We start from the raw sequence: 26,786 nt of genomic DNA, 5'->3' as shown, positions 1-26,786 counted from the left end.
CAGAGAATTATGTGCTGACTCAGCAAACATGACTCAAATCACCAAACACAGGAAATCCTGTGTCCTCAAGCAGCAGACGACCCTGTACGGCTTTATCAGGACCGACGACGACGACAACAACTTGTATAAAACACAACTTAAATACGGTCACAACAAATCAAAGCACAAAGACGGCGGCCATGATGGTGGTGGTAGATGGTGACTGCATTTATTTCCAATAACAGACAGTAAATGCAGCTGCTCTGCGAGGCTTGTGTGTTTTCCTGGATCTGTGTTTATGTGTGTATACATATACATATACATATATATACATATACTGTATATATACACACACGTATATAAACACATGTAATATATATATGTACTGGCTTCATGTTTCCGTGTGTTCCATGTGCTTCTTACAAATATTATGGTTGACAAAATGAGTACACATTTGCATATTAATCCGGGTAAATCTCTAGAAAATATTCACATACATTTACTGAGTTAATAGGAAACAGCACCAGAATATTGCATAAGTTTAGTTATCATAAGATTTAAGACTTTAAATGTTTAGGGTTGTCAGTACCTACGTATATGCAATAATAATAATATTATATACAGTATACAGGTACTCGGTTTTATTGCTACTTATATGGATTATTTGAACTCTTAATATAGGGATTTGTTCTACTGAGAGATTAATTATTTTAAGTCATAAACAAAAAGGTAAACAGAGACACATCTGCATAACAGATCAAGTTATTATTATTAAAAAAACAAAAATGTTTTCTTTAAATATACACTGAACTGTTTCATATATTTGACTGTGGTTCTAACCTCTTGTTTCTGTGTAAATAATCACAACAAACAAACAAATTGCATATCTATGTCAGTATAAAAGTGTCCAAAACAAACCTGACTCGACATATTTCCTCTTTTTTCTTATTTTAATATATATATATATATATATATATATATATATATAACTCTCACCATCTGTCACTCTTTTCTCCCCCTGTGGCTTCATCGTGATCATCATCATCCTCATTGTCTTTGGTCCATGTGCACAGTGTGAGATGGAATGTCAAGAAAACAACAAAATAAACAAAAAACAAACAAAACAAAAAAAAAGTGTTGTCGTTGCTATGGTGATGGAAGACAAATCCATGGTCGTGTGTGGGCGGGGCGTACAGCGCCCATAAATTAACTGAAAAACAATGACAAACAAATAAAACAAAATAAATGTAATGAACAGACAAAATGAAAGAAATCATAATAATTAAAATAATAAAAAAAGATAAAAGACAGACAGATTGTGTTAAAGCAAAGAGGAGTCGTGTCACTGTGAGTGTTAGTGAATTTATAACGTGTTAATAAGCAAAGAATAAGTGGAAAAATAAGACACAAAATGGAAGATCAGCGTTCTACAGCTGCAGTAGTAGAAATGCCTTTGTGTTGCCACAAGGGGGAGCCACAGATCCTTGCATAAATCCTTAGCTTCCTACAGTAGATAGAGTTATGATGACTACAAGTCACGTGCAAATCAGTGAAAACATTTGTAAAAACCTCTGTATGAACTAAAAACGGCTGCATCCAGCTGGATATTCAAAATATAACTGTAATCTTATCACACACATACATTCATACTTTACAACCACGTACACCTCAATCCCTGCTGTCAACTGCATCTGCACTCACAATAAAGCACAAAAAACATCTATAACATATAAAACGTTTGGTATGAAGTGAAATTAGGGCTGCAAATAAGGATTATTCTCATAATTGAGTCATCGTTTGGTCCAGAAATATCGATCAGTGTTTCTCAGATGTTCTTGTTTTTGTCCAAAAACCAAAAAACGATTCAGTTTTAATGATTTCTTTGTCGAACGGAGCAAAGAAACCAGGATTTTTTCACATTTAAGAAGCTGAAAAATCAGTAAAAAGTTGTTTTAATTCCTTAAAAACACTCAAACCGATGAAACGATTGTCTAAATAGTTGATGATTCATTTAGTAATGATTAATAAAATTAATTTTACGTGCACCTGTTCGAGGTAGGCGAAAAATCAGGGTATTTTTGTTTTTGATGAACCGTTTCTTGTGTCTAATATTTAGTTTCGGGTAAATTTACAGTAGATTAAAGAGACGTAAACAGATTTCGCCCTCCATTATCAGTACGCAGCATCAGTATAAACCTATTAAAAATAGCCTTTTTTTGTTTCTGCCATTTAAAATAGCAGCAGCAGCAGCAGCAGCCATTGTCTCACAGAGAGAGTTCTCTGCCTCCTCACTGGACATCCTGAATAATTAGAGCGCAGCCAAAGAGAAAGGAGTGAAAGAACAGGAAATGTTCAGCCTGGGCAGGACATAAAGGCAAGTTTCCTCAGCTCATGCCAGGCTGGAATACTTGCATGTTGGAGATAAGTTAGCAAAAAAAAGACCCAGCAGAGGTTCATTAGTGTGAAGCTTTTGTCAAAAACATGCACCTTAAAGACTCAGAGAAGGAAAAAGACAAAGTTAACAGAGTTTTAACTGCATAGAAAAACTGGAGAAGTCAAGTGGATTAGTCAGAGAAAAGGAAGAAAAAGGAGCTTTCTGTTAAAGAAGAACGACAGAGAGAGAAAGAGACGAGCGAGTGCCTTACTTTTTCCTGTCCTTGTCCTTTTTCAGAGGCTGAGATAAAGACAGCGTCTCGGCCGCCACCTTCTTCCTGTTGAAGGCGTTCATCTCCTCCTCCAGGTCCCGCCGCTTCTCCTCCACCTTCCTCTTCTCCTCCTGGTGCATTCGCTTGAGCTGCTCAAACTTGTCGTGCAGCTGCAGAGGGAGGAGGAAGATGATGATGGTGGGTGAGGGACAAGACAGAAGACGGGAGACAAACGTCTGATTACGGCTGTTTGGCACTGACCTCTCTCTCCTTCTCCTTCAGCTCTGCTTCCGTCTCTTTCACTTTATTGACAAACATTTGTCGCATCTCTTCCTCTTTACGCTGCAGATCCCCCAGGAACTCTTTCCGCTTGGCCTCATACGTCTCCTGCAGACTGAAGGGTAGAATAAAACATTAATAATAATTAGAGAGGATATCATCTGTAGACAATAGAAACTCTGTGTCTCCGCCTCTATACCTGAACGGCTGACTGTCAGGGTCTGTGTCTTTGAAGCCCATCTCCTCCAGCTTGCAGCGTCGGTACAGCTCGTAGTGGCGAGCGTGGGTCTGCTCCCTCAGGTCCTCCATGTTGACCCGGATCAACATTTCTCTGAGCTTCACAAAGTCGCAGTGGCTCTCGTTCTCCACTGTGGAACAAACAGAATATATTGATTCACAGTGGGTAAAAAAAGCAGGACGTAGGACCGAGAGCAGAAGCATCGTTTCCATTCAGATGAAACATTCCAAACCCATAGGTCACCTCATTTAACTCTGCTGCTGCAACACTGCACCTAAAATTAAGAGGATGAAAAATAATCTGTGCTCCGTTTGAGTCTAGAAAAGAGGTCAGTGTGGGCTTAATCCATCTGTCCTTAATGTGAAAAATGGTTAAAATTGTTGTATTCAACTCAATTTAATATCTTTAAAGGGCATTTCTGTAGAAACCTGATGTCGAAACATAAATGTCCCTTTTCTGTTTATCACAGCTCTGCGGTTTGGTCTTTCAGGGGCTGAAACATATGCCATAAACCAGGTGCTAAGCAGCGGAGGTTGATGGGATGCATGGTGTGTTTAAATACCACCGCAAGCTGAGAGAAAATGGCAATGCTCAGTTAGTTTCTGCTCATGGAAAATGTAGTCAAAGACGACCGCGATGGCAAAACCACGGCGTGTCAAAACAACTCAAACATCCACATCGACTGTAATAAGATTTTCTGTCATAAAGAAGTTGAATCACTACATTCTTGGACCCAATCTTTTAAATAAAAGCATGAAGTGATATTGGAGATGCAGCTGTGGTAAAATCACTACTTTGCCGGCGAACCACACATCAATTCAGCGAGAGAGTTAAAAAGAGAAATCCGGGCTGCTGCATGTTCATTTAGCATCAAACAGCCTCTTTGCATTGTCTCCCCTGCTGAGAGCTAAAAGAGGACCAGTCCTCTGACTGACTGACTGCAGCATGCAGTGCAGCTCTGCACTACGCCCTCAGGAAATCTGAGCACACACAAAAACACGGCTGCGAATTGATAAATCAACAGCATTATTATTAATTAAAAGAGAAAATTTAGTATTTTTGCACCTTCATGACTTCATATACTAGAAAAAACAAATTTCTCTGAGAGAAAAAAAAAATCTACTGACAGTGTGCAGATTATATAAATGTGTTGTGTATATCCCAGATGTTCTCAAATGTCTTGTTTTGTCCAAAAACTATTACGTTTTAATTAGTTCTGTCATCATGGAGCAAAGAAAGCAGAAAATATTCACATTTAAGAAGCTGAAAGATCAGAAAAAATGGTTTCTTAAAGGTGATAGTATAACCACAAGCTGTCCTGTTAGCATTTTGAAATAATTAAGAAGAAGAAACATGAGTTTGCCGATACACCCTCTTTGGATCAAACCAAAGAAGAAAAAGATAAACTCTGAGTCAGCGCACAGCCCCGTCCTCTGGAAGTTTCCCATGGCTCTCAGAGAGGTTACCATAACCCATCTCCATGACATTTGGCACAGACAAACATGTTTCCAGCGACACACAGAGCCTTCCTTTCAGTTCAGGCCGAGTGTCAGAAAACACACAGATGTCTGTCTGTCTGTCGTCCTCTGGCCAAAGTGTGGTCTGTGGACAGCGAGCCATCCGTTTACAAGTGTGCCCGACAACGAGCAAAGCTGTCATCTTCTGTTACATCCCATTAGCAGAGATGGATGATGTGATTCAAGCCCCGATCTCTTTATATGTAGAGTTTATAAAGGAATAGAAAGGTTATAAGGAATGCTCCTTTCACTGCAAACTGAGACAAACCACAGAGAAATGACAGGAGATAATGTCTTACAGATTGCTCTACAGTCACTGTGATGCTGGAGCCTCCAGAGGGGACGCATCCCATTATAAATAACTACAGCGTCTTCTGAGGATTGAGGAATGAGAGTGGTCAGTGGATGAACGAGAGAGAGAGCGGTAAACAAATCACTGAAAGAGTCTTACTCCCATCTGAGCCATTTATTTATATTCTCACGGCACCACTCCAAGACTCTCTTTATTAAATTAAACCGTTTAATTTAATAAAGGCACAGACTTATAAACACAGGCTGCATCACACGTTTGTTTTCCTTTAAAAACATAGACACTCGCCCTTCATTTCACTGTCACTGCACACATGCAGTCACACATTAGCAGCTGTGCAGGGCAGGGTGCTTCACACTGAGAGGGTGAGGGTAAAAATAAAACAGGGAAATCAGAGGACGACGTACACTCCGCGCCACTTTGCCCGAAGCAGGAAACATCTCTCACCATGGATACTGACAAAAACAGATCCTACAGCTTTATCGACAAAAATCAGTCCCACGTTTTGTGCCGTATAAAGAAAATGTCAAAGAATTAAAGCAGCAAAGGTGCTAATTTAGTGTTTGTCCATTCTCTTGCACGCACGTTCTGCTCGTTTCTTAACAAATTATTTGGATATCTCGACTTAAAAAATTATATGAACCTTCTACATGAACATGAGTAAACAGAGTATAAGTCCACAGAGGCTGGAAAAGACTCTGAGCATCTATTTCCTCCCAAAAAATGCCACACCCATGTACCACATTTAAATCCCTGTAGAACCCCGACACATGATGCAATCTCATTGTGCATTCACTGGTTAACTCTGGAATAATATAATAATACTGTGCCATTACCACATAGTAATACTCCACACTCCACCCCAGATTATGTGCCAATGAAATCGCCGCCGCCGTCGCCGCAGCAGTAGGTTGTAAACAAACTAAAACACCAGAATGAATTACAGCAGGGCAACAACATGACTTACATTTTCATTTCTAACTATAAATCTAAGGATTTTGGTGGTTCCGTGGGCAACGATGATGTCAGATTTATAACCATTCATTACCGGATCGCCGTTTGATTGATTACATAACTGTTTTAAATCCATTTAAAATGGTAAAATGGTTCTCACCTTGCACAACGCCCCACGGATACTGCCTGGCCCTCACCGTCTTGTTCCCCACTTTGACCTCCTCCACGCTGCCGACCACAGCGAACGGCAGATGAGCCTGAAACAGGGGAGGAAAGAGGTCAAGAGGTCGCAGAGGTAACAGAAGCTTAATTCAGTAAAAACAACAGGAGAAATCTGTATTTTTTTATCGTCTGAAACACTGTGTTGTTGATGTTTTGATTAAGAGGAACACCCTAGTGACTAATATTCCATACTGTGGAGAACCTTTTTTTCCTCCACTGAGGCCTTCTCTTATCTTTGGCAACCAGACCACACCAAAGCCAAAGAGGAACCACGCTGACAAATGAGCTGCTGCAGAGCTCTGTTTTTAACTCTAAAAAGTGACCGTGTTGTGGCCGCGAGGCCTTTTCTGTTGCAGTGATTTAGCGCGCACACACACACACACACACACTTTTTACTAAGAGCTATGCCTTGACGACAGGAGCGAGGGGAAAAGCGCCCGACGAGAACCTCAAAAATGAGGTGGCGATTTGTATCCAGCTGGCTGTTTACAGCTCAGAGGAACAAGCTGTCGAGTGTGTGTGTGTGTGTGTGTGAGGGGGGGGGATACTGAGTCTGTAACAATCTTTTTTATCCTCTTGAGAATTTACCGTTTAAGCATTTCAACATGAACTTATTTACAATAATCTGTGTGTAACTGGTTTATTTTGACAAGCAAAAATACACAATACACATGAAGCCAGATGCAGAAAACTTGATATACTATATATATATACATAAAATCACACACACATCATTGTTGAGAATAGTGTTTTTGACGTGTATGCAGTGACAGATTTGTGTGATTTTAAAAAGTGTCTAATGTGTTAAAAAGCAAATAAAACCGTGTCAACACACACTGCCATTAGCACATGTTTAGCACATGTTTAACACGTGTGTGTATGCGTGTGTGTGTATGCGTGTGTGTGTGTGTGTGTGTGTGTGTGTGCACGTGTGTGCACGTGTGTGTGTGTGCTAACACTCACGTTCATGGAGCCGTTGATCTCGCTGACCGCCTCGTCGTCGGTGGGGAACTGGTAGATCTGCACGCCGTTGCTCACCAGCTCGCTCATGATCTTGATTTTGAACTTGTGCAGCTCGCTCTTGGAGATTGTGTCCGCTTTGGCAATGATGGGAATGATGTTGACCTGAGGGAGGAAGAGAAAGAAGAAGAAGGAAACATTTAGGTGTGGCTCTGGACTGAGGATTTGTTTTCGTCGTTCGTTCTACTCTCGAGGAAATAAGAACACGAGTGCTTTCTTTTTGTCTGGAGTCTATGATCCAGGGAGTCTGTGAGAGCAGATTAATACTATAATAGTTCTTTAATATGAAATTAACTATTTCTATCTGATTTAACTGGTAAAAACACATTCTTAAATGTGTACAGTCACAAAAGCAAGATCCAATTAAGACCCAATGTACAAATATAAACCAATCATGTCTCTGAAAAGCATACAAGCCCATCTGCAGCAATGCAACACATAAGCACACGAGCACAGTCACAGCTCTAAGTGATTAAGAAAACAAACTAGAACTCCACATACAATAAGCAGCAGATGTGCAGAAATAAACAAAACAACAGCTTTGTTAGGAGTCAAATTATAGGCTCATAATCCTTAGAATAACTAACTAACATTAATAGCATCAGTTTAGTTCAATGCCAGTGACGTGGAGAAATGGTCAGTGAGGGAGGGAGGGAAGGGAATATTTGAGCGATATTTGTGATAATTTCCCATAACTGGGTTTTTCCCAAAGTGGCCTGAAGAGTTTTCTTAAATAGCAGCGAGTGTTTGTTCAGAACAACCACAAAAAATGCAGCTGTAACCTCATCAGAGCAGCTTCTGTGAGATAATCACACACACAAACATTAGGGTTAGTTTTTGTGTTAATCTTACATTTAATCACACAGACGAATGGAAGTGCAGTTCCTGTGTTTTACACATCATTCTGTCTTAGATAGTCAGTTTGCTGTGGACCAAAAGTTCTTTCTTTAAAGAATCTACATTCAAAACAAAGGGCACCTCTTTCAATCTGCTCAGTTCAAATATCCTCTGTGAGGAGGGGGGGCGGTGAATCGTCCTCAGTTTACAAGAAAAACACCATTGTCTCGTCTTGACAACAACAAAAAAAATGCTCCTTCTCGTCAGTTTCTTTTGCTTTTCCTGTGACAGACGGGACAATTCTCCTCATTTATCTGCCGTTTTCTAGACTGAGGCTAAGATTTTGGCAAATGAATGCTATCATTATCATTATCATGGATGTAATTTAGGGACAACCAGTTTCAAAAGTGCCTTATTATTAGATGAACTGGACTGGTTCTCGTCCACCTGCAGCCACTTACAGCTCAGACAAACAAACGAAACACAGAGAGTGCAGAAAGGCTGATTTGTGGAGCAGCTGCTGCAAATATTCTACAGAGAAACCACTCTGCGTTCATCTCCATCACGGCCTGTGAAAGTGAATATCCACAGTGCGGTCGCAGAGCACTGGCTCAGTTTCTGATAAAACAGAACTCTTCGGGCAGAGTCTCTGAGGTCAGACTGGTGTTTACTGTGACCACCCACTCTGTCCTTTGTTGCACTGACACTGTTACTGTAAATCCTCAATGTGTGGAAGAGAAGAGGCTGTTTCTAACCTGACTGGAATTTAAGAATCAGCAGTCACAGTGGAGGGGGGTTTGGATGAGTTTAGTCCATATGAAAGAATGTGCTTTCACACATGAGTGTGAGACCGTCGCATGTAAGCCAGAAAACTCTTTCAGCTTCTGTGGTTTATAGAAAAAAAGAGTAGGAATATCATATTTAGCAGCAGGTAAGCTTGGTTCAAAGAAAGTTGGCTGTATGTTTGCTGGAGCTGTAGCAGGAGACGTTTGGCCGACGCAGGGGTGCCAGGTTTTGGTTCCGCTCTGTTCTCTGCTGAAGATTCTGGATCCAAGAACCTTTTCTGTGACGACAGAAGGCTATTCTGGTTTTCTCAAGGGAGGTAATTAAGAGCAGTGGAGGTGTTCCTGTCATTGTTGTGCTTTAAAAACACTGGCCCTGGTGAATTTTGGGGGTCTTATCTATGACTGCTCACCCTATGTCTGCTGGGAATGTCACCAGCGACCATCATGTGGAGGATAAAGCTGTAGAAGATGGATGTAAAAGGCAGTTTGGCAGAGCTTTGCAGTTGCATGTGTGGATGCTTGGCAGAGGAACGCCAACCTGACCATCTGCTCTGTTGTTGATTTATTATCATAGCAGCAGTGACATCATGAGTGCATGTACTGTATTTATACAGTAACACAGAGTGTGGAGGCATTAGAACTAACCCTTAGTGTCGGGGAAACAGTAAATCAGTGCATAGTAACGTGATTCAATAAATGAACAGTCACAGTTTTATGGGTGGACATAAAAAAGAAGCATACGCACATTAAATCATACAAAGTAGAACATGAAAAGGTCAAAGCTGATCAAAGATGATGTTTGCTCAAAGTGAAAAAAAATGAGGAAATTGCTGCTAATTCTAACCCTATTATGTCTTTAAATAATAATTCACAACTTTATTTGTTTACATACAGCTTAGAGTTGCTAGAGCGGTTATTAAGTACGTTTTTTTAAATTAAAGTAGATCCGAAAAGTACAGGAAATTAGGAGGTTTATTAATGGATTACTAAATTAATCGTCAACTATTTTGATCATAGATTATCAGTTTGAAGCTTTTTTCATGATTCAAACCAGATTTCTGATTGTTTTAGCTCCTTAAATGTGAGTATTGTCTTCGTTCCTTTGCTCCACATAAACAAAGAAATCATTCAAACTCAATTTTGGTTTGTGGACAAAAACAAAGATGTTCGAGAACATCGTCATTTCCAGGTTTGACAAACACCGATCGACATTTTCTGACATTTCATGGACCAAACGATGCTGCTGTCTCACTTTAAAACCTTGTAGAAACTAAAACGGGGCTGAAATGTTTGCATTTCAGTGAACATTCCCAAATTCCTCGCGGCACTATTTTTTCCATTATTGCCTTCATAAGCATCATATTTCCACTTTTGAACAGTATCCTGCACTCGAGGAACATGTGCTCTCCACATTTTTCCACACGTTGACACATGACTGAAGATCAAACGGTTTCAGCTCGTGTTTATCACACTCCAAAGAAACTAGTTTATCGAAAACCGTCAACGTGATAAATGTATTCGAGTGTGTTCCACCGTGCGGTGTAAATACACACGACATGTTAACAAATGTGTCTCAGGCTTCAACAGAAACATTCAACGCGACGTCTGGTAAGAATGAGACCATACAAATGCAAAGTTAAATTCCTTGATGTGGTTTCCATGACTCTGTGCTGCTGCATTAACCCTCTCACCTCCTGCCCTTTCTTTCTTATAATGGCATAGAACCACAAACCAATAATCTGAGTTGAAATACTCACAAGAGAAACTAAATTATTAGATGGTATGTCGCCGTGTGTTGACCTATGAACCAATCGCAGAAATGCAGAACTACGATGAGTTTGCTCATTTTGAAAGCATCTTTTTTGTAGTACACATTTTTATTTTATAGAAGAGAATCCAGAGAATGTGAAAATCCTGTGTTTAAGTGTTAATCTTTTCATATGAAGGGGCTCAGCAAAGAATCTCAACCTCAGACTTTTTTTCCCCACAGAAACAGCCAAAAACAGTAAAAAAAAATGGCGTGTGTCTTGATATCTTAAACACGGAAATGGGACCCTCACACACACACACATTTTTTAGACTCTTTTAGCCTTATTCTTTGGAGACATAAGAGTCCACGCCCGTGCACAAGTATCGGGGATCTCTTCGTCTCAGTGACTTTAAAACCGGCCACAGAAAGACGGAGGTCAGGTTTCAGAAACACTGATATCATTCACAGACAATTGGAGTGTGAGAGTGTGCTTTTCAGCCAGAGGGGACACATCTACGTCATCCGTATTGTGTTGATGTGTGTGTGTGTGTGTGTGTGTGTGTGTGTGTGTGTGTGTGTGTGTGTGTGTGTGTGTGTGTGTGTGTGTGTGTGTGTGTGTGTGTGTGTGTGTGTGTGTGTGTGTGTATGCGTGCGTACCTTGCTGTCCAGTTTCTTCATGGTGACGAGGTCCAGAGACTTGAGGGAGTGTCCCGTCGGAGCGATGAAGTAAAGGCAGATGTGGATCCTGGTGTCGTGGTAGTTGAAGAGTGAGCGCTTGATCTTCAGCTCCTCCTGGAGATAGTTCTCAAACTGAGTGTCGATGTAGTCCACGATGGGCTTGTAACTGCGAGGGTTAGAATTAGAGACACTTGAGGACTTGAGAAAAGCACTCGGAGAGCACAGACCTCCGCCAAGGCAGCTCAGTGGCTACATAATACACCCTGCTGGTGTGCAGCGTCTACGGATCACGCCCAAGATGTAATCACTTGTTCTTGGTCCCATTGCGGACATTTACTGAAAATTTCATCCAAATCCATCCATGACTTCTCGAGTTATGTTGCTAACAGACAAACAAACAAACAAACAAACAAACAAACAAACAAACAAACAAACTCCGGCGAAAACATATAGAGACAGTTATGTCTCTATATGAAATTCAATGAAAAGTCACCTTCCAGAGATTTTCCAGGACTCCTGATTTAGAAAAACATGATCCAACGTTACATATTGGATGAATAAAATATTTTTTCCCATTTGGATACACTACTAATAATCAAAACAGTACACACAACTGGAAGCATCACTGCAGCAATTATCGAGTTAAACTGTGTGGAAATGAAGTGAAATAATAAGAATAAATCACAGTGAATGATGCACGTTCACGCAGCTTCACAGTTTGTTTCCTGAAGCCTAATTAAGTGAGTCACAAAATCGGTTTGAGACGGCGTTCACACTGAGCTCGTTTGGAGAAGTCGTGGCATTGTCACAATGGTCAATGGTCACCTGTGATGAATTCTGTTGAGATAAACTGTGCTTGAGATCTTTCACTTAACGTATTTACTGTGCGCTAATTCCTGCAGGCCAACCTTGAAATGATGGTTTTCCCACAAACACTACGATACTTTCCCCAAGTGCATGATGCTACACAACTCCATCACAAGAAAACACGCATGTTTTAGCTTAAATAAACCTTACAAGTAAACCCTGAGTGAGAACCATGTATTCCACATTCTCATGTTTACAGTCCTCTGTTCTCTCCCTCCTTCACATCCATCTTCCATCTCCTCTCTGTGTGGAATGCACATGACCTCTGACCTCTGTGAAGCTGGCTCTGTGTGCGTCTACAGTCTGCTGCAGGAGTCTTGTTGGTTTTGTGCGCCCAAGAGACAGAGAGACAGAGTTGCTATGAAAGGGCGTGAGAGCGCTGTTCGCTGGGCTCCTCGGTCACGGCGAGAACACACAAGCCATTCCACAGCTGAATGTCAAAAAGGCATCCACTTCCTCTGTAGCTGCCGTCCTATTTTCATCCTACTGAGAAAACTAGAATGTGCGGACGTCTGGAGCGATATCAGCTGGTGTTTAAGACACTGTGCGTACCTGTCCTCTTTGTTGATCTGGTCACCAAAGCCAACTGTGTCCACGATCGTCAGCTTGAGGTGGACGTTGCTTTCGAGCAAGTCGTACGTCCGCGGTCGCAGGTACACGCCGTTCTGGTAATGGCTGGCCTCCTCGTTCTCAAACATGGTGTTGAAAAGTGTGTTCATTAGCGTCGACTTGCCGATGCCGGTCTCCCCTGTGGACGGCGGGAGAGTGAAAGTGATTCATCAGCTTTTCAGACAGGGCTTTTAACCTCTTATTCACGGAGCAGCATCACACGCGGCAACAAAAACGTCATAAAACCATGTCTAACTTTAATAAACACAGGCATGCTGCATACCCACAGAAAGGTCAGAAAGTCAGCTAAAAGCGAATTAACATTTGACCAATGTTAATAAAAAAGTAAATGGGTTTTAATAATTTGGTACCTTATAAATCTCAAATGGTGCCAAACTGTGCCAAACGGAACGCCTCGACATCTCTTTACTAAAACCTCTGTCATTTTACTCTGCTTCACTTCAGCAGCATCAGACTTTGCACAGCTAATGTCCACGTGTTGTCACATGACCTCCATGCGTTTTTAAGCTCCGAGTGCATATTTTAGAGGTGATATTTGCTTTAAAATGCAATCTTTTTTTAGGCGAGAGAAAAAATCCTTCATTTATGCTGTGTTCCATGTGCATTTACTCTGACACAGTGGCATCTACAGTGAAACTTACACTTTCTGGTGGAATCTCACAAGTGTTATCTTTATTTTGATACCAAGATAATCCACATAGAGCTTGTAACTGCAGAGATTTACTCTATTTGGTTTGGACATGCCATTTTCGAGCAGGGACTCCAAAAAGAGGGTCAGGGAAGAAGAGGTGAGCCTGCGACACCTCAGGGACAAACATGCATGTACTCACCGACACAGAGGATGTTAAAGCAGAATCCCTGAGTGACCGATTTGCTGACCAGTTGGTCGGGGAGGCTGTCGAATCCAACATGGCCGCCCAAACTCAGGTTGCGCTTCTCTTCGTTCTGAGGGACACAGAAAAAACAGTGAGGAAACCACAGGAGGAAAAGTCATTAGTGAAGAGCTGGGTGGTGCAGAGGCTGAAGTGTTCACATTCCTGCGCAAATGAACATCAAAAGGGCCATGATGTTAACTGTGCAGATGTTAAACTCTTTTACCGACATCAGCAACGGCCTGAGCTTTAAGAATCATCCTTCACTTCGACACTTCCACACACTGAGAAGACTTTCCTTTACTCTAACTTTCATCACACACATGGTTCACACCACACAGTCACAACAAGCATCAGCAAACAGTGTGAAGACACGATAAGAAACCATTCATCTTGATTTAAAACCAATTGTGCTGTCATCACATCACACTTTTCCAAGTGACGAGCAGCACCACTCAAAATCTGTAAACAATAACGACTGGCAATCACCGTGGCAGCTACTGTAGTTTATTACAGACGCACAAACTGAGAAAGACGACCGTTTATCTCCCTTTATCTCGACTGAAACACAGACAGTCGGTGGGAGGAGGAGGAGGAGGAACAGACATCACCTTGAGATGGATGAGGCCACCCGAGCTCGTCTGGCTCAGCCATGAAGGACTGCATATTTGAAGGGTGATGTCACGGCAGCCAGAGCTCAGCCGAGGCTCTGCATACGTCCACGGTGAGTTAGAAGCCTGAAGTAACTGTGCAATATAAGATCAGCACATGTATGTGTTGGTGTGTGATGGAAAACAGAGCGGAATAATCTGACCTCAGCTGACAGAGGCAATACTGAGCTGACCTGGGACAGTTTATCAAACTCCATTTACACGTGTCCAATTAACACGAATCCATACACGCTCTACATCTGCTGGAAACGTCACTCAACGTGTAAGAGAAGCAGGAAAATAAAGAAATGTCCTGAAAGTTCCAAAAACACTTCTATATCAACGTATATACGATTTATTCCTGAGCAAACAACAACAGCTCACCTGTTTCTCACGGCTTCAGTCATTCAACGGCTGGTGTTTACCCCTGAGGGCAGAATAGGAGCCAGTGGAACATGACACCTTCTAGATGTTTGGATTCCTATAAGTTAATCTACAGGCCATTTTAGCCCATTTAATGCTGAAAAACTCCTCTAATTCTCCTGATAGCGTCACTTAATTAACTTGTGCATTGGTAGCTCTTGCAATACTGTAATAAAAATTACAAAATCTTGGACTGTTTCTGTGGCGTGTTACATGTCACTAAAGCGTTGTTTTTATACGGGTGATTCAGACAGGATGTTGTCAGTGTCAACAAAGCGCTCGTCAAACAGTGAATGTATGGTGTCATTTGAAGGAACCTCACTAAATGACATAACAAAGCTTAAAATGCACAGATTTAGTGTAGGAAGAGGACTGTAAAACAGCCTGAGTGATTCCCTGTGGTATTCAGCCGACGCAGATATTAAGATGGAGCACTGAAGAAAGACCAGGAGGCGGAAATGACCTCTTCTTGTATCTTTCCAGGAAGGAAACCATGTGCAATAATAAGACATAAAAGAGGTGTTTAAGATAATACAAGTTATGTCAGAGAGGATGAATAAAGAGCGTCACGCTCATTCATCTCCATCTCCATTCAACACTATGTTTGGTGTCCGTTTTCACATGTTTCTTCATGCTCAAGGGCACTTTGACAGTATATTATGTCTAAGTGGGAAAGTTTGAGGTCATGTGCTTTAGTGATGTATGGTTCCTCACATTCTTCACACAGATAAATGAACACGACTAAAATGGAATGAATAGCACAGCTATAGACTTTAGACTAAAGATTATTGTTAACTGCAAATAAACCTTTCCAAATCTACTTGATTTTATCAACAATAGCCGACATGCAGCTTCTCTTTGTTCCTAATTTGAAAAGAGAACACACCCATGTGCACACACAGGATGTAAAACCAACAGACAGGAGCAATTAGGGCAAACTGCGAGGAATTTGTCTGCCCTCCAACCCGAGCCACTTCAGAAAATAGGGAGTTTAGCAGCATGAATTATGACAGGAATGACAAGCTGCTGTCATTCCTTACCCCGCCTTTCATCCCTGTGTTGGCTAGGATTGGTTAGTCCCACGACCCTCATGTGGAGCATAAAGCTGCAGAAAAGCAGCCTCGTGGTGAAGTAACGACACAGTCCTCAGGCCACTGTATCACTCACCACCACACCAACAGGAAATGAAGTGCACTGAGAGAAAATGAGCCACGACTCACGTGGGCAGCATCACACAACTCTGTGACACGGACCACGTGAGCTGCGAGTCTGTGGGCTGCGTCGCACAGTTGTGCGATTGTAGCTCACCAGATACTTGTCAGCATTCTGTAAATGTGGGACAGTGCGATGCAACAGAAGAAAATGCAAATAATAATAATTTCAAAACGCAAATCAACTTCCAAATTCCATGTAGCTGACATACTTTAGCTCATTTATTAGCCTGTATTTGTTTAAAATTTGGCAAAAGCACGCTGAATTAGCTACAGCAGCATGTTATGTGGGTTTAACCTGACATCTGAGTACAGAAGCAGGATCAGTGTATGGAAAAAAGCTGTTTATATATTTTACTGTAAACAACCCTGATACGAGCTGAAAACCTCCTGAAGTCATCTTTCACCACACTGCGGTTGTTCGTCAGTCACCTCTGCAGCTTCTGGCCTCCGTCTCACTCTCTGACTTGTGTCTGACCTGCGTTTTTGCAGCTTCTGTCTACACACACACACACACACACACACACACACACACTGCTGCAGCTGAAGCCTTGGTGCAGGATTCAAATATTTACAATAAACTGATGTGCACAAAGTGTTGGCGTGGGTTTGCTTTGAATTTTCCAGATTAAATGCAATACATGAATTCCATATTTTTGAAAACTTAAGTGAGCTTATTCTTTCCTTAAATTTATATAAATTGCATATATACATGCTTTATAATTACAATGAATGCACAACAAATGCATCAACAAATCTTCTGCGTGATTTTAAGCTAAAGTAGGACAAATAGCTTCACAATCTCATTTAGAGCTCTTATTTTGAAATTAAAATATTTTTTATGTTATCTCACAGCAATGGAGCTAACTATTTTCCTATCTTTGAATCTGAGTGGACAAAAATACAGACTTAAAGAGCGAGGACAAACTAAAAAACGGAGCTCGACGTTCTCGCCGCGAGCAAAAAAACTTTATATGGCGTCGTAAATAAAGAGAAAGATGCTTTAGGCGTCTGTGAGAGAAGGAGAGAATGTTATAAGCCAAGTGTTAAACCACATATGAAGTGGACGATGATGATGCTGCTGCTGCTTCCTGTCCAAGTGTGAATGTGTGATGTTTGCAGTCTTTACAATGCAACCACACCTACAAGTTCTGCCCTTATCTGCAGCCACATGTGTTGCAATGGTATAAAATGTTGACGGTTGAGATGAGGGAGATGATGTCTGGATACCGATGCCACTGATATAAGTGTTGTCTTATCAAGTGCGTTGGCTCTCTGTGGCTCCTCCCACACTCTTTGACCACTCGCCTACGACTGCACGACAGACACAACAGACAGTTAAAACAGACAGACGTAGAGACAGGAGCCATTTTTACCACGACTTGTCTTCACGGGGCGTTTTCTTTACTCTCACATTTCAGTCTCCTCCTGACAGTTACATGATAAGAAGAAGAAGTCATAAACGTATTAGTATGGATTAGAGTAAACTATTCTCTCTCACGTGTGTGTATAAGGCTTTCACATATGCCAAGAAAAATGAAAAGCATTCTTCTTCTTCTCACATCAACACGATAGTATTGCACATAACAGAAAACTGAGGGTCACAAACATGTGAATTCACTTAAACTCAGCAGTATAAAGAAAAAACCTGACTCTATATGTATTATATATTATATATATGGTTTCTCTTTCTGGCTTATTTGCCAACATTTGTTCCTCCCAGCTAATGCTGAGTCAGATAAATGCGTTTTAGGCAAATAAGCTCAGACGTGACTCGCCAGGATTCGTGAGGTTAAAAACAAGCATAATTTTTACATTTTACAGCAAAAGCAACTCAAGAAAGTGATTTTTTATTTTTAAATGGAGCAAAGAAACCAGAATTTATTCAAATTTAAGAAGCAGAATAATCTGAAAACTTACAGTTTCATTGAGTAAATCGATTAATCCGGTGATTATTTCAGCCCTAAATACAACATAAGGACCTCTTTGAGCTGCTGTTAACACAAAACATTTAACATGTCCACATGACTCACTGCTGCTACAGGGATCTAACTTGTGACCGACAGATTATGCGACACTGCTGATTCAACAACATGGGCTTAAAAAATCTCTCTAAAAAGCTCAAGGATGCAACTTCCTTTGGTGCAATGACATCGAAACTCTCTGTTAAGCTTTGGCCAAGGACTATTTTAATCTGAGAGCATCACAATTCTGAGCTCCACACACACACACACACACAGGAACGTCAACATATTCTAAAGATGGATATTGACTTATCACCACAGACCACAGAGCTGAACCGTCATTATACTGCATGTACGATACCGGATTTAACAAACCTCGCCTCGAGGCAGCGCTGGCCTGCGTGTTTATTTGCAAAGCTAACAACACCGACGACACACGGCATTAAAAACTAAAAAATCTGACCTGATCGACATGAAACAGGACACGAGCAGTATGGGGAAAAAGCAGGGATTATGGTTGAAGGATTAGATGAGAGGTGTTTTTAGTCACAGGGTGTGTTTAAATATTAACCGCAGGATTATAGCGATATAAGAGCACAGTAAATATATATAAATACAGTACTTAAAGGATCACACTCAAACAAACCAGCTCATTTTAAGTTCAAGCCTTGAGGTAAAATCGCTTTATTTACAACTGCATGCACTCTAACTTGCCTTTAACACTTTATGTCACTAATTTAATTATATGCATGCAGTGGACAATGATCTTCAGGGTCAGTGAGCACTGCACATGTGTCATTACATAAGCGTTCCTTCTTTTTATGCTACACACTCCAATTCAAATCAGTGGGTGAAGAGGGAAAAAAAAAAACACAGAACAATCAAAGCTGTTGGCTGTATCGATCGTCTCGTGCAGCTCTGGCCTAGAAACTTCTCCCAAAGCTGCAGCTTCCATTTGGATGAGATTGATGTGGGAGCTGACCACACATCCCCGTCAATATCTGCACATCATTAACTGCCGTTTCCCCCTTTTTTTTACTAGACTCACATGAGCCATGAGCGTGTTCAATGTGGTCTCACTTAGTTCCCAAAGTTAGACAGGAAGTCAGACTGTCAGGCAACTATGCTGCTCCCAATGACCGGGCCTGTTCCACTGCATTCCCCGCATTTTTCCTCATTAATCAGACATTTTAGAAAACCGCTATAGGCTGCACTATCCTCTGGAATAAATGCTGCTGCTTCTTTTTGGATAATTTTTCTTTGAGGACACGATGTGATGCACCAATAAGTCGAAGAAGTGGCTTTAATCTCTTTGTTCTGTCCACAGATCAGTGCTGGTCACTGTACAACTGCACCAAAAGGTTTACTGTGCTTTTTGCATTGTTGCTATATTTTTGATTTTCCATGACAAATGCTCTGTTGGTCTAAGAAACGATGAAACACAACAAAAAGTGTTTTATTATTTGCTCTTGCTTGCATGCCTCACAGTTTATCTTAAAGTCAATCATCACAAATCCTTGAATGTTTACTTGAATACTAACGTTTAAGGAAAATGACAGTCCATTAATATAATGTGTAAGCCACAATTGTGGACTTTAACAGTTAAAACACCTTTTTAAAAGGATATCAAGTGAAGCCCATTAGGATTTTCTGTCATAATCAAACGTCACTGTTTATTTTCAGTGATGATCAAATTGGATTTGAGTGTCCAGACAAAGCCAACCAATCAACAATCAGCTTGCACACATGAAAAACTCACTCATGGAGGAAACTGGTATATATTTACAGTATATTCCAATATTCTGTGCTGCAGTCATGACCAAGTTCCACCGTGCAGAGAGGGAGTGTTGCATTAAAGAAAGTGTGACGCAAAAGACGACTGGATATCTGATTTAGGGCGGCCAGATCATTCCCACTGAGATGAATATGCAGATTTCAAAATACCTCAAAAACAGGTTTTTTATCTTTTAGAAATGGCTGCAGCCTAACATGTTAAAAATCTTATTAGATGTGACAGTAATAGCATTAAAGTAGTAAGGAAACGTTGTTTTGTGCACAGATGAATGTGAATTATTAAAGTGTGACTCACTCATGCAAAGTAAAAATGAAACTACATGTCAATAAAAGTACACGTTAATTGTACTTTTACACAGCAAACGTGCAGTTCTTAACATGTGTGGGGGGGGGACTGTTTTCTCTGTGACACACGCGTGACTTTTTTATGACAGAAAAACATCCTGTTGTTTTGACGTTGTTTTACCGTTGCTAGCTAAGTGCTTTTATGTTAACGGTCGCATGTTTACAAAAAAAAATATGGAAAATAATAAAAGTGTCACGTGGCACAACATCTAAAACAGCAAACAAGAGAAACGTTGTCTTCAATATTTGTCCAAATCAATCAATCACTCCCACGACACCTCGACTGAGCCCATTAAACAGCGGGGATTAGCTACATACCCACGCACAGAAGCAGCGGCAGCTAACACCCCCCCACACACACACACATACACACACACACTTTTACTAATCACAGCCAAGGCAGAGTCCTCAAAATTAGCGTTAGCAATAAATGACCGTGGCTTTTTTTTTTTCACCTACCGAAAACACGTCCACGTCCGTGGCAGCCATGGTGCGGAATGTGTGCCGTGCTGAGCGGAGCTGAGCTGTAAAAGAAGGGGTTTAGCAGCAGCAGCAGCAGCCCGTCCCTCCGTGCTAACCTGCCAAACTGCGCCTGACTGACCGACTGAGAGAGCGGCGCTGTGACGGAGCAGTGACGGAGCAGCACGGGGGCACAAGACGGAAGAGGGCTGCTAGCTGCACGGGGAGGCTAACGCGGCTAGCCAGGCGACAAGATGCTTCCCCGCTAGCCCGCTGCTCATTCGTTTGCATCATAACTAGCACCCATTTCACAGTTTTGAGAATAAATTAGCCCTGTTTAATTAACTGGACGGTTTACACACGTAAAATTAGTCCAAATACACGGTTTAAATGCCGGTTAGGATTGTGTGTTGAAATATCGTGAATGTAAAGTCACCCTGGAGTGCTCGTAGAGTTTCCGGGTTACAGTCAATCGTTTCCACCCGTACGGTGGGTAACTATCTTGATGTGCCGCTGATACTCTTTGTGTGGGACAGTGAGTTTTCCAACATGGCCTCATCTCAGGAACTCCCATTCAGTCCAGGAATGTCGTGCTGTACTGGCGCTGCAAGCCACGACAGGACAGTAACTATCTGCAATGTCAACATTAAATACTAGTTATTTTAACACAGATAGCAATTTTTATTTTATTGTTTATTTGCTTTAAATATGGAGCCCTTTATAAAGCCAGTGTGTGTATGGTACTACTACTATAGTAATACAAATAGTGCTTGAGTTTGGTTGTGATAATGATAGTGACACAATTCAGATTTGATGTGTTACAAATCATTTAATTAACGTAAAACAATAACAGAACACAAATGAATTATTATTATTATTATTATTATTATTATTATTATAAAGTGATGATATACTGATGTAAATTCAATTTCTAACCAATAAACTCTCCTGAATGTTACACACTGGACTTGACATTTTAAGAATAAGTATTACTGATAATAACAGATAAACAGAGGACTCATATCAACTTAATAGTATACTGTATAGGCCCACTGGTGGTTATTGGTGGTATTGCAGGTGGGCCTCAGACAGATTTATTTATTTAATTTAAAGGGTTCATTCATTCATCAAAACCTTTTTGCTGTTGTTCTAAATTAAAATATATATGAAAATATAATGTCTCATTTGATGTAAATATGTTTGGTTGATATGTTTACACAACACATGGCTTAGTTAAATCCAAGATATATAGCGATATTATGCAAACTAAGTTTATTTTAATCAATATTGTGATCATGGATATATATGGTGCAGATTATTGGATAAATTAAATGTTATTTTGTAGTGTTGAGCTACAATCAAACAGTGTTGTAATGTAACAAATGAAGTAGAAATACTTTGTTACTGCACTTAAGTACAAAATAAATCACACATCCATACTTTACTTTGTTATTTATATTTATAGCAACTTTTACTCCACTATATTTCCTCTAAATATCTTTTTTTAATACTTTTATTTATATCAGAAAATAACTTAAGAACAATAAATGTCATAAACTTTAAGACTTTTACTGAAGTCATATTATAAATAAGTGACTAAGTCATTTTCTGGAAACTGTAAAGTCGTCATATTTTATTCAGATTGTTTCCACGTCTGCAGTTTTTTTTTTCCCGGAAAAAGCCTCCTTCAGGTGGGGAGGAGGAGGAGGAGGAGGAGGAGTGAAGGGAGCAGGTGAAGGAGTCATCAGAACAAAGCACGAGACACTGAGGCACGGACGCAGCTGCGCGTGCTCTAACTATACATAATAACTTAATAATAATAATAATAAGTTATTATAACAATCATTGAAATCATGGCTTTGACGCAGGAGTCCGTCTTGTCCTTGCTCTTATCACAGGGAGGACGAGTGAAGAAGTCCGAGCTGGTGAGTCGCTTTAAAGGCGCAGTGGACTGCGGCGATCCCGCGCAGAAAGAGCGCAACAGGGAGCTTTTCAAGACGTTCGTCAACAGCGTCGCCTTCGTCAAGGAAATCGACGGAGTCCGCTATGTTGTCATGAAGAAAGTCTACCAACATTTGCTGGACAACGCGCAGACGGAGGCGAGGAGAAGTGAAAGTGAAGAGCGGTCCGCAGCAGCAGGTGAGCAGCAGCGCCCACCTGCGCCAGGTGAGGACACTGAGTGTCCCGTGGATCCTGGAGCTGTGGAGGACACATCTGAGGACACATCTGGGGACACTTATGGAAACCCTCTGTCTCCTGTGCAGCAGGCTCTGAGGAGGAGCCAGCACTCAGACTTTAAAGTCAAGAGGATGCTGAATTTTGAGGTTCAGGATGTAAACCGCGGTGACCTTTCACCTGCAGCCTCCAAACCTTACGCCCTGCCTCTGAGGACGCCGCCCTGCGCCTCCACCAGGGTGGAGATCTGCAAACTGAAGAAGGAGCCAGATGATGCTCCTCAAAGCTCCACACAGCAGAAGAAGAAGAGATCAGTGGAGGAGAGGACCAGCAGCAGCTCGCCTCAGCTGAGGAGGGCCTTCAAGAGCACCAAGGCGTCCGAGGAGACAACCAGAGACGCCTCCACGGTTCCTCTGGAGCAGTCGGAGCACGAGTGGCTGGTGAAGTGTGCCGCGGGTCACTGGAGCCAGGTCTACGGCCTCCTGCTCAGAGACACTCAGCTGGCCGAGAAGAGGGACTTCATGTCAGGGTTCACGGCTCTGCACTGGGCGGCCAAGTGTGGCAACAGCGACATGATCGCGAAGATCCTGGATCTGTCCAGGAGAGGAGGCGTAGATGTCGACGTCAACGCCAAAACCCACGGCGGCTACACTCCTCTGCACATCGCCGCTCTGCACGACCAGGAGTTCATCCTGAACCTGCTGGTGAGGGACTACGACGCCGACGTCAGCGTCAGGGACAACTGCGGCAAGAAGGCCTTCCACTATCTGCACAAGGGCATCTCCAGGTCTGTGAGGGTGATGCTGGGTGAACCTCCAGCCTCAGCCTCAGCCCTGCAGCAGCAGCAGAACCAGAATCAGGTCCAGGAGGAGAAAGAGGAGCTGGACCTGTTCCCAGATCTGTCCAAGGGTTTGCATTCAATCAGCCGCCTCTTCCAGCCTCACATGACGGGACTCAAGAAGAAGCAGAAGCAAAGGCCAGGGCTCTTCTCCCTGAACGACGAGGACAGAGAAGACAGAGAGGACAGCGGTGGATTCAGACAGAGGTTACTGTCTGATGTCTTTATGTGATCATCTGATCTTTAACAATCATGACTTGAATCAGTTCCTTATTGAGATGATTCATCACGTCTGGATCAGTGGAGTCCGCCTGCTGAATTTGCTCAAATTCATCCCACATCATGTGTTTATGTTTCCGTAGAATCTTTTAAAACCCCTGCTCTGTGCAGTGTGCACTAAAACCAGCAGGTCGCAGCACAACAAAGACCTTTAAACATCACTGAGCTCATATTTATTAGGCTTTAACATGTTCTTTTTGCATTTCTAACAATGACTATGTCTTTGTACCTGATTAAACACATAGATTAAGACTTGATATCGATGTTGACTTATGGCTGAATCAACTCACTCCTTCAGTGTTTTAATAATACACACAATCAGTGTGACGTTAGGGGGAAAACAGCCACTGAAACGCCCTGTAAATCTGTCTCAAAGGTCATCACACGCAACATGAAGATAATAATAATACTAATAATAGTTATAATGTGTTTAATTATATGGCAGCTTTGAGGAGGAGGAGACAAAGACAAGGGACTGACAACGACGACACAATCAGACAAAGACAAGTCTGAACAAATGATAAACATCAGCGTCAGATAATGACTAAAAATAGCTTAGTCATGGTATGTGTCCTCTTCTTCTCCTCCTCCTCCCTCTGTCTTTAGTCGTCTTCCCTTCTTCCGTTTCTTACTCTGTGACTTTGCCAGCAGCCTATACGTTATATTTATATTTATATTTATATAGTTATATAAAGATGTTACATCTCCAGGCCTCAGGGTTTCATTAAGGAAAACATGCTGCTGCTGCTGCTTCTGTGAGGTCAAAGGTCAACACACACACACAGTCAGACTCAGTACATCCTGTTCCTTTAGAATTAAAGACACAGTGACGCCATGTTAGGATTCAAGTATAGTCATTAAATAGACACTCACCGGCCAGTTTATTAGGTACAGAAGACGCTGACGTCGCCCGTCTGTGTCCCAAGGTTCAGATAATAGAGTCGTCTGCAGACCTGTTTTTTTTTTTTTACTTTTGCTTTTTAGGACCATTCTCTGTAAACAATAGGGATTTTAAGTCGTAAATCATTATCATACCAACACATAAAGGTGATTATAGTTCACGAAAAACAAACAGCATCTTTTGTAGGCTTTTTGACACACAATACTTATTATTATGACCTTTTTGCATCTTGCACCTGGCAAATACTTCCTATGACAATAAAAAACATAAAACTAATCATTAAAAAAGCATTTACAAACAATAAAAGCAAATAAAAACGAGCAAAATAATGAAAAATCCCAAACTTTTATAACCATGCCACATTCAAGGTCACGTCAATGACCTTTCCTCTTATTCTGAGGCTTGTTTTGAATTTTCCACAGACGACCTTGATGTCGTCTGAGTGTCTGATAGTAGTTTGCAGTGTAGAATATTTTAGTTGGCGACCTTCAAGAGTCAAATATCATCAATTGTTCATCGATATCCGCGATGAGACGGTTTAGTTTGATTGAGCGTGACGTGGCTGTGGCGCTGTGTAAACGTCCTCAAGGTGAAACTGACAATGCAAATCAGGTGTGGACGAGCACATTAAAATGATTCATGCAAACCTGGAATCACACACACACACACACTCACTCACTGTGTCAGTCTTTATAAGGCTGAATAAAAAGAGGTAAAATCACGTCTCTAACCATGACCTCACTGAGATAACAGGTTCATGGCCGAATGTCTAAATAACTCAACGTGAAGACGTGATAAACCATTATCCAGTGTGTGTGTGTGTGTGTGTGTTTGGGGGGGGGCAGGCCTTTAATTAGAGGAGAGCTGAGATATAAACATCTGCTTCTACGTAGAAGAAGAGCGGCAATAAATCATGACGATTCACAGGAAGTGAAGCTTTACAGTCTCTGTGTTTACAGTGGATGTGTGTGTGTGTGTGTGTGTGTGATGATAAGGTTGCATGGAGCAAAAGTTCACACTGCAGTTTAGAGGGAAAAAAAAAAAAAATGTTTAAAGCCACTAATCCAAACACCTGGCACTGAGCGTCCTGTACAGTACACACACTCTGTTTATTATTATTATGACTATTATTTCAGCGACTACTGTGTGTTCACTCATATTCTAGACTGATTAAAGGTGCGGTATGTGACATTTAAAAGGATTTACTGGCATGAACTGCACATATAAGTTATTTTTGACAGTTTATAAGCACTTTTTGATCATATTGAAGTACACAAACAAAGACAAACAACATATTCTCTGGTCTGTGACGTCCACTGTAGTTGTATCGGTCACAATCTGCAGTCTCACCATGACACGTCACCGACTTTAGGTCATGGAAACGACATTTTCTAAATTACCTTAATCCAAACTTTGAATTAGCATCATCTTAAAACATGTTCTGTATCTTAATCAGATCATAATGTCCTGTTGGAGTTTCCACAGCAGTTATAATAACGAGTCTACAGTCAAATACTATGTCAACAGAAGCAGTCTCATAATTCATGTTATTATTCAGTGTAAGAACTGGAAAGTGGAACAAAACTAAGAAAAGTCTAATACAAGAATAAGGAGAAGGAGAGGGAGAGCTTAATTTATTCACAATATTACAAACATCACAGGAATTTACAACGCCAAACCAGAACAGGAAACAAGTGTGAAGAGAAAGTGGATTTTTAGAAATGTGTCTGCTCTCGTCTGGTCAGCAGGGACTCACTCACTCACTCACTCAAACATGGTTGTTTTTCTTCTTTCTTTACGTCTTGGAAATGATACATTGATTCTGTTTGTATATAAAATCGCACAACTATAGGCGAAATATAATCCTACTTCAAAAACCTCTGCCACTGTGAAATGTTTGCTGTAGGAGGATTTATCCACGAGCACATCCTCTCTGTCCAGAACGGTGGTCGGTCTCTTACTCGCATACTTGAGGAATTCCAGCGACACAAAGCTCTTTCTTTTCTAAAGCCTCGGCTCTGCGTCAGCACAAAGGCCCAAAAACAAACACACGTGTGTGAAGCAAACGGAGCAACAAGAGGCGTCCAGAGTAGAGTAAATCTGCAGAGAAATGTTATTAGTGGTGATGATGATGATGATGATGATGATGATGATGATGATGGAG

General features: G+C 41.3%; 2 protein-coding genes across 2 annotated transcripts; one reads left to right on the top strand and one right to left on the bottom strand.

The window, feature by feature from the left end:
• Positions 1-373: 373 nt before the first annotated feature.
• septin8a (septin 8a) lies at positions 374-20,543 on the bottom strand. Its single transcript, XM_083908009.1, has 10 exons — positions 20,430-20,543; positions 13,542-13,656; positions 12,634-12,829; positions 11,194-11,380; positions 7,108-7,269; positions 6,083-6,179; positions 3,103-3,271; positions 2,886-3,018; positions 2,625-2,794; positions 374-1,189 (listed from the first exon to the last, which is right to left on the bottom strand). The coding sequence occupies exons 1-10, from the start codon at positions 20,457-20,459 to the stop codon at positions 1,186-1,188; spliced, it is 1,263 nt and encodes a 420-aa protein (XP_083764135.1). The 5' UTR covers positions 20,460-20,543; the 3' UTR covers positions 374-1,185.
• Positions 20,544-22,282: 1,739 nt separating this feature from the next.
• sowahaa (sosondowah ankyrin repeat domain family member Aa) lies at positions 22,283-23,674 on the top strand (the record flags this gene model as incomplete). The annotated part of the gene is made up of 1 exon (XM_083910467.1): positions 22,283-23,674. The coding sequence occupies one exon, from the start codon at positions 22,283-22,285 to the stop codon at positions 23,672-23,674; it is 1,392 nt and encodes a 463-aa protein (XP_083766593.1).
• Positions 23,675-26,786: the final 3,112 nt, after the last annotated feature.

Source organism: Microchirus variegatus (assembly GCF_963457635.1).
Source record: "Microchirus variegatus genome assembly, chromosome: 2".
Taxonomy (NCBI): Eukaryota; Metazoa; Chordata; class Actinopteri; order Pleuronectiformes; family Soleidae; genus Microchirus; species Microchirus variegatus.
This window is presented reverse-complemented; position numbering and strand designations above follow the sequence as displayed.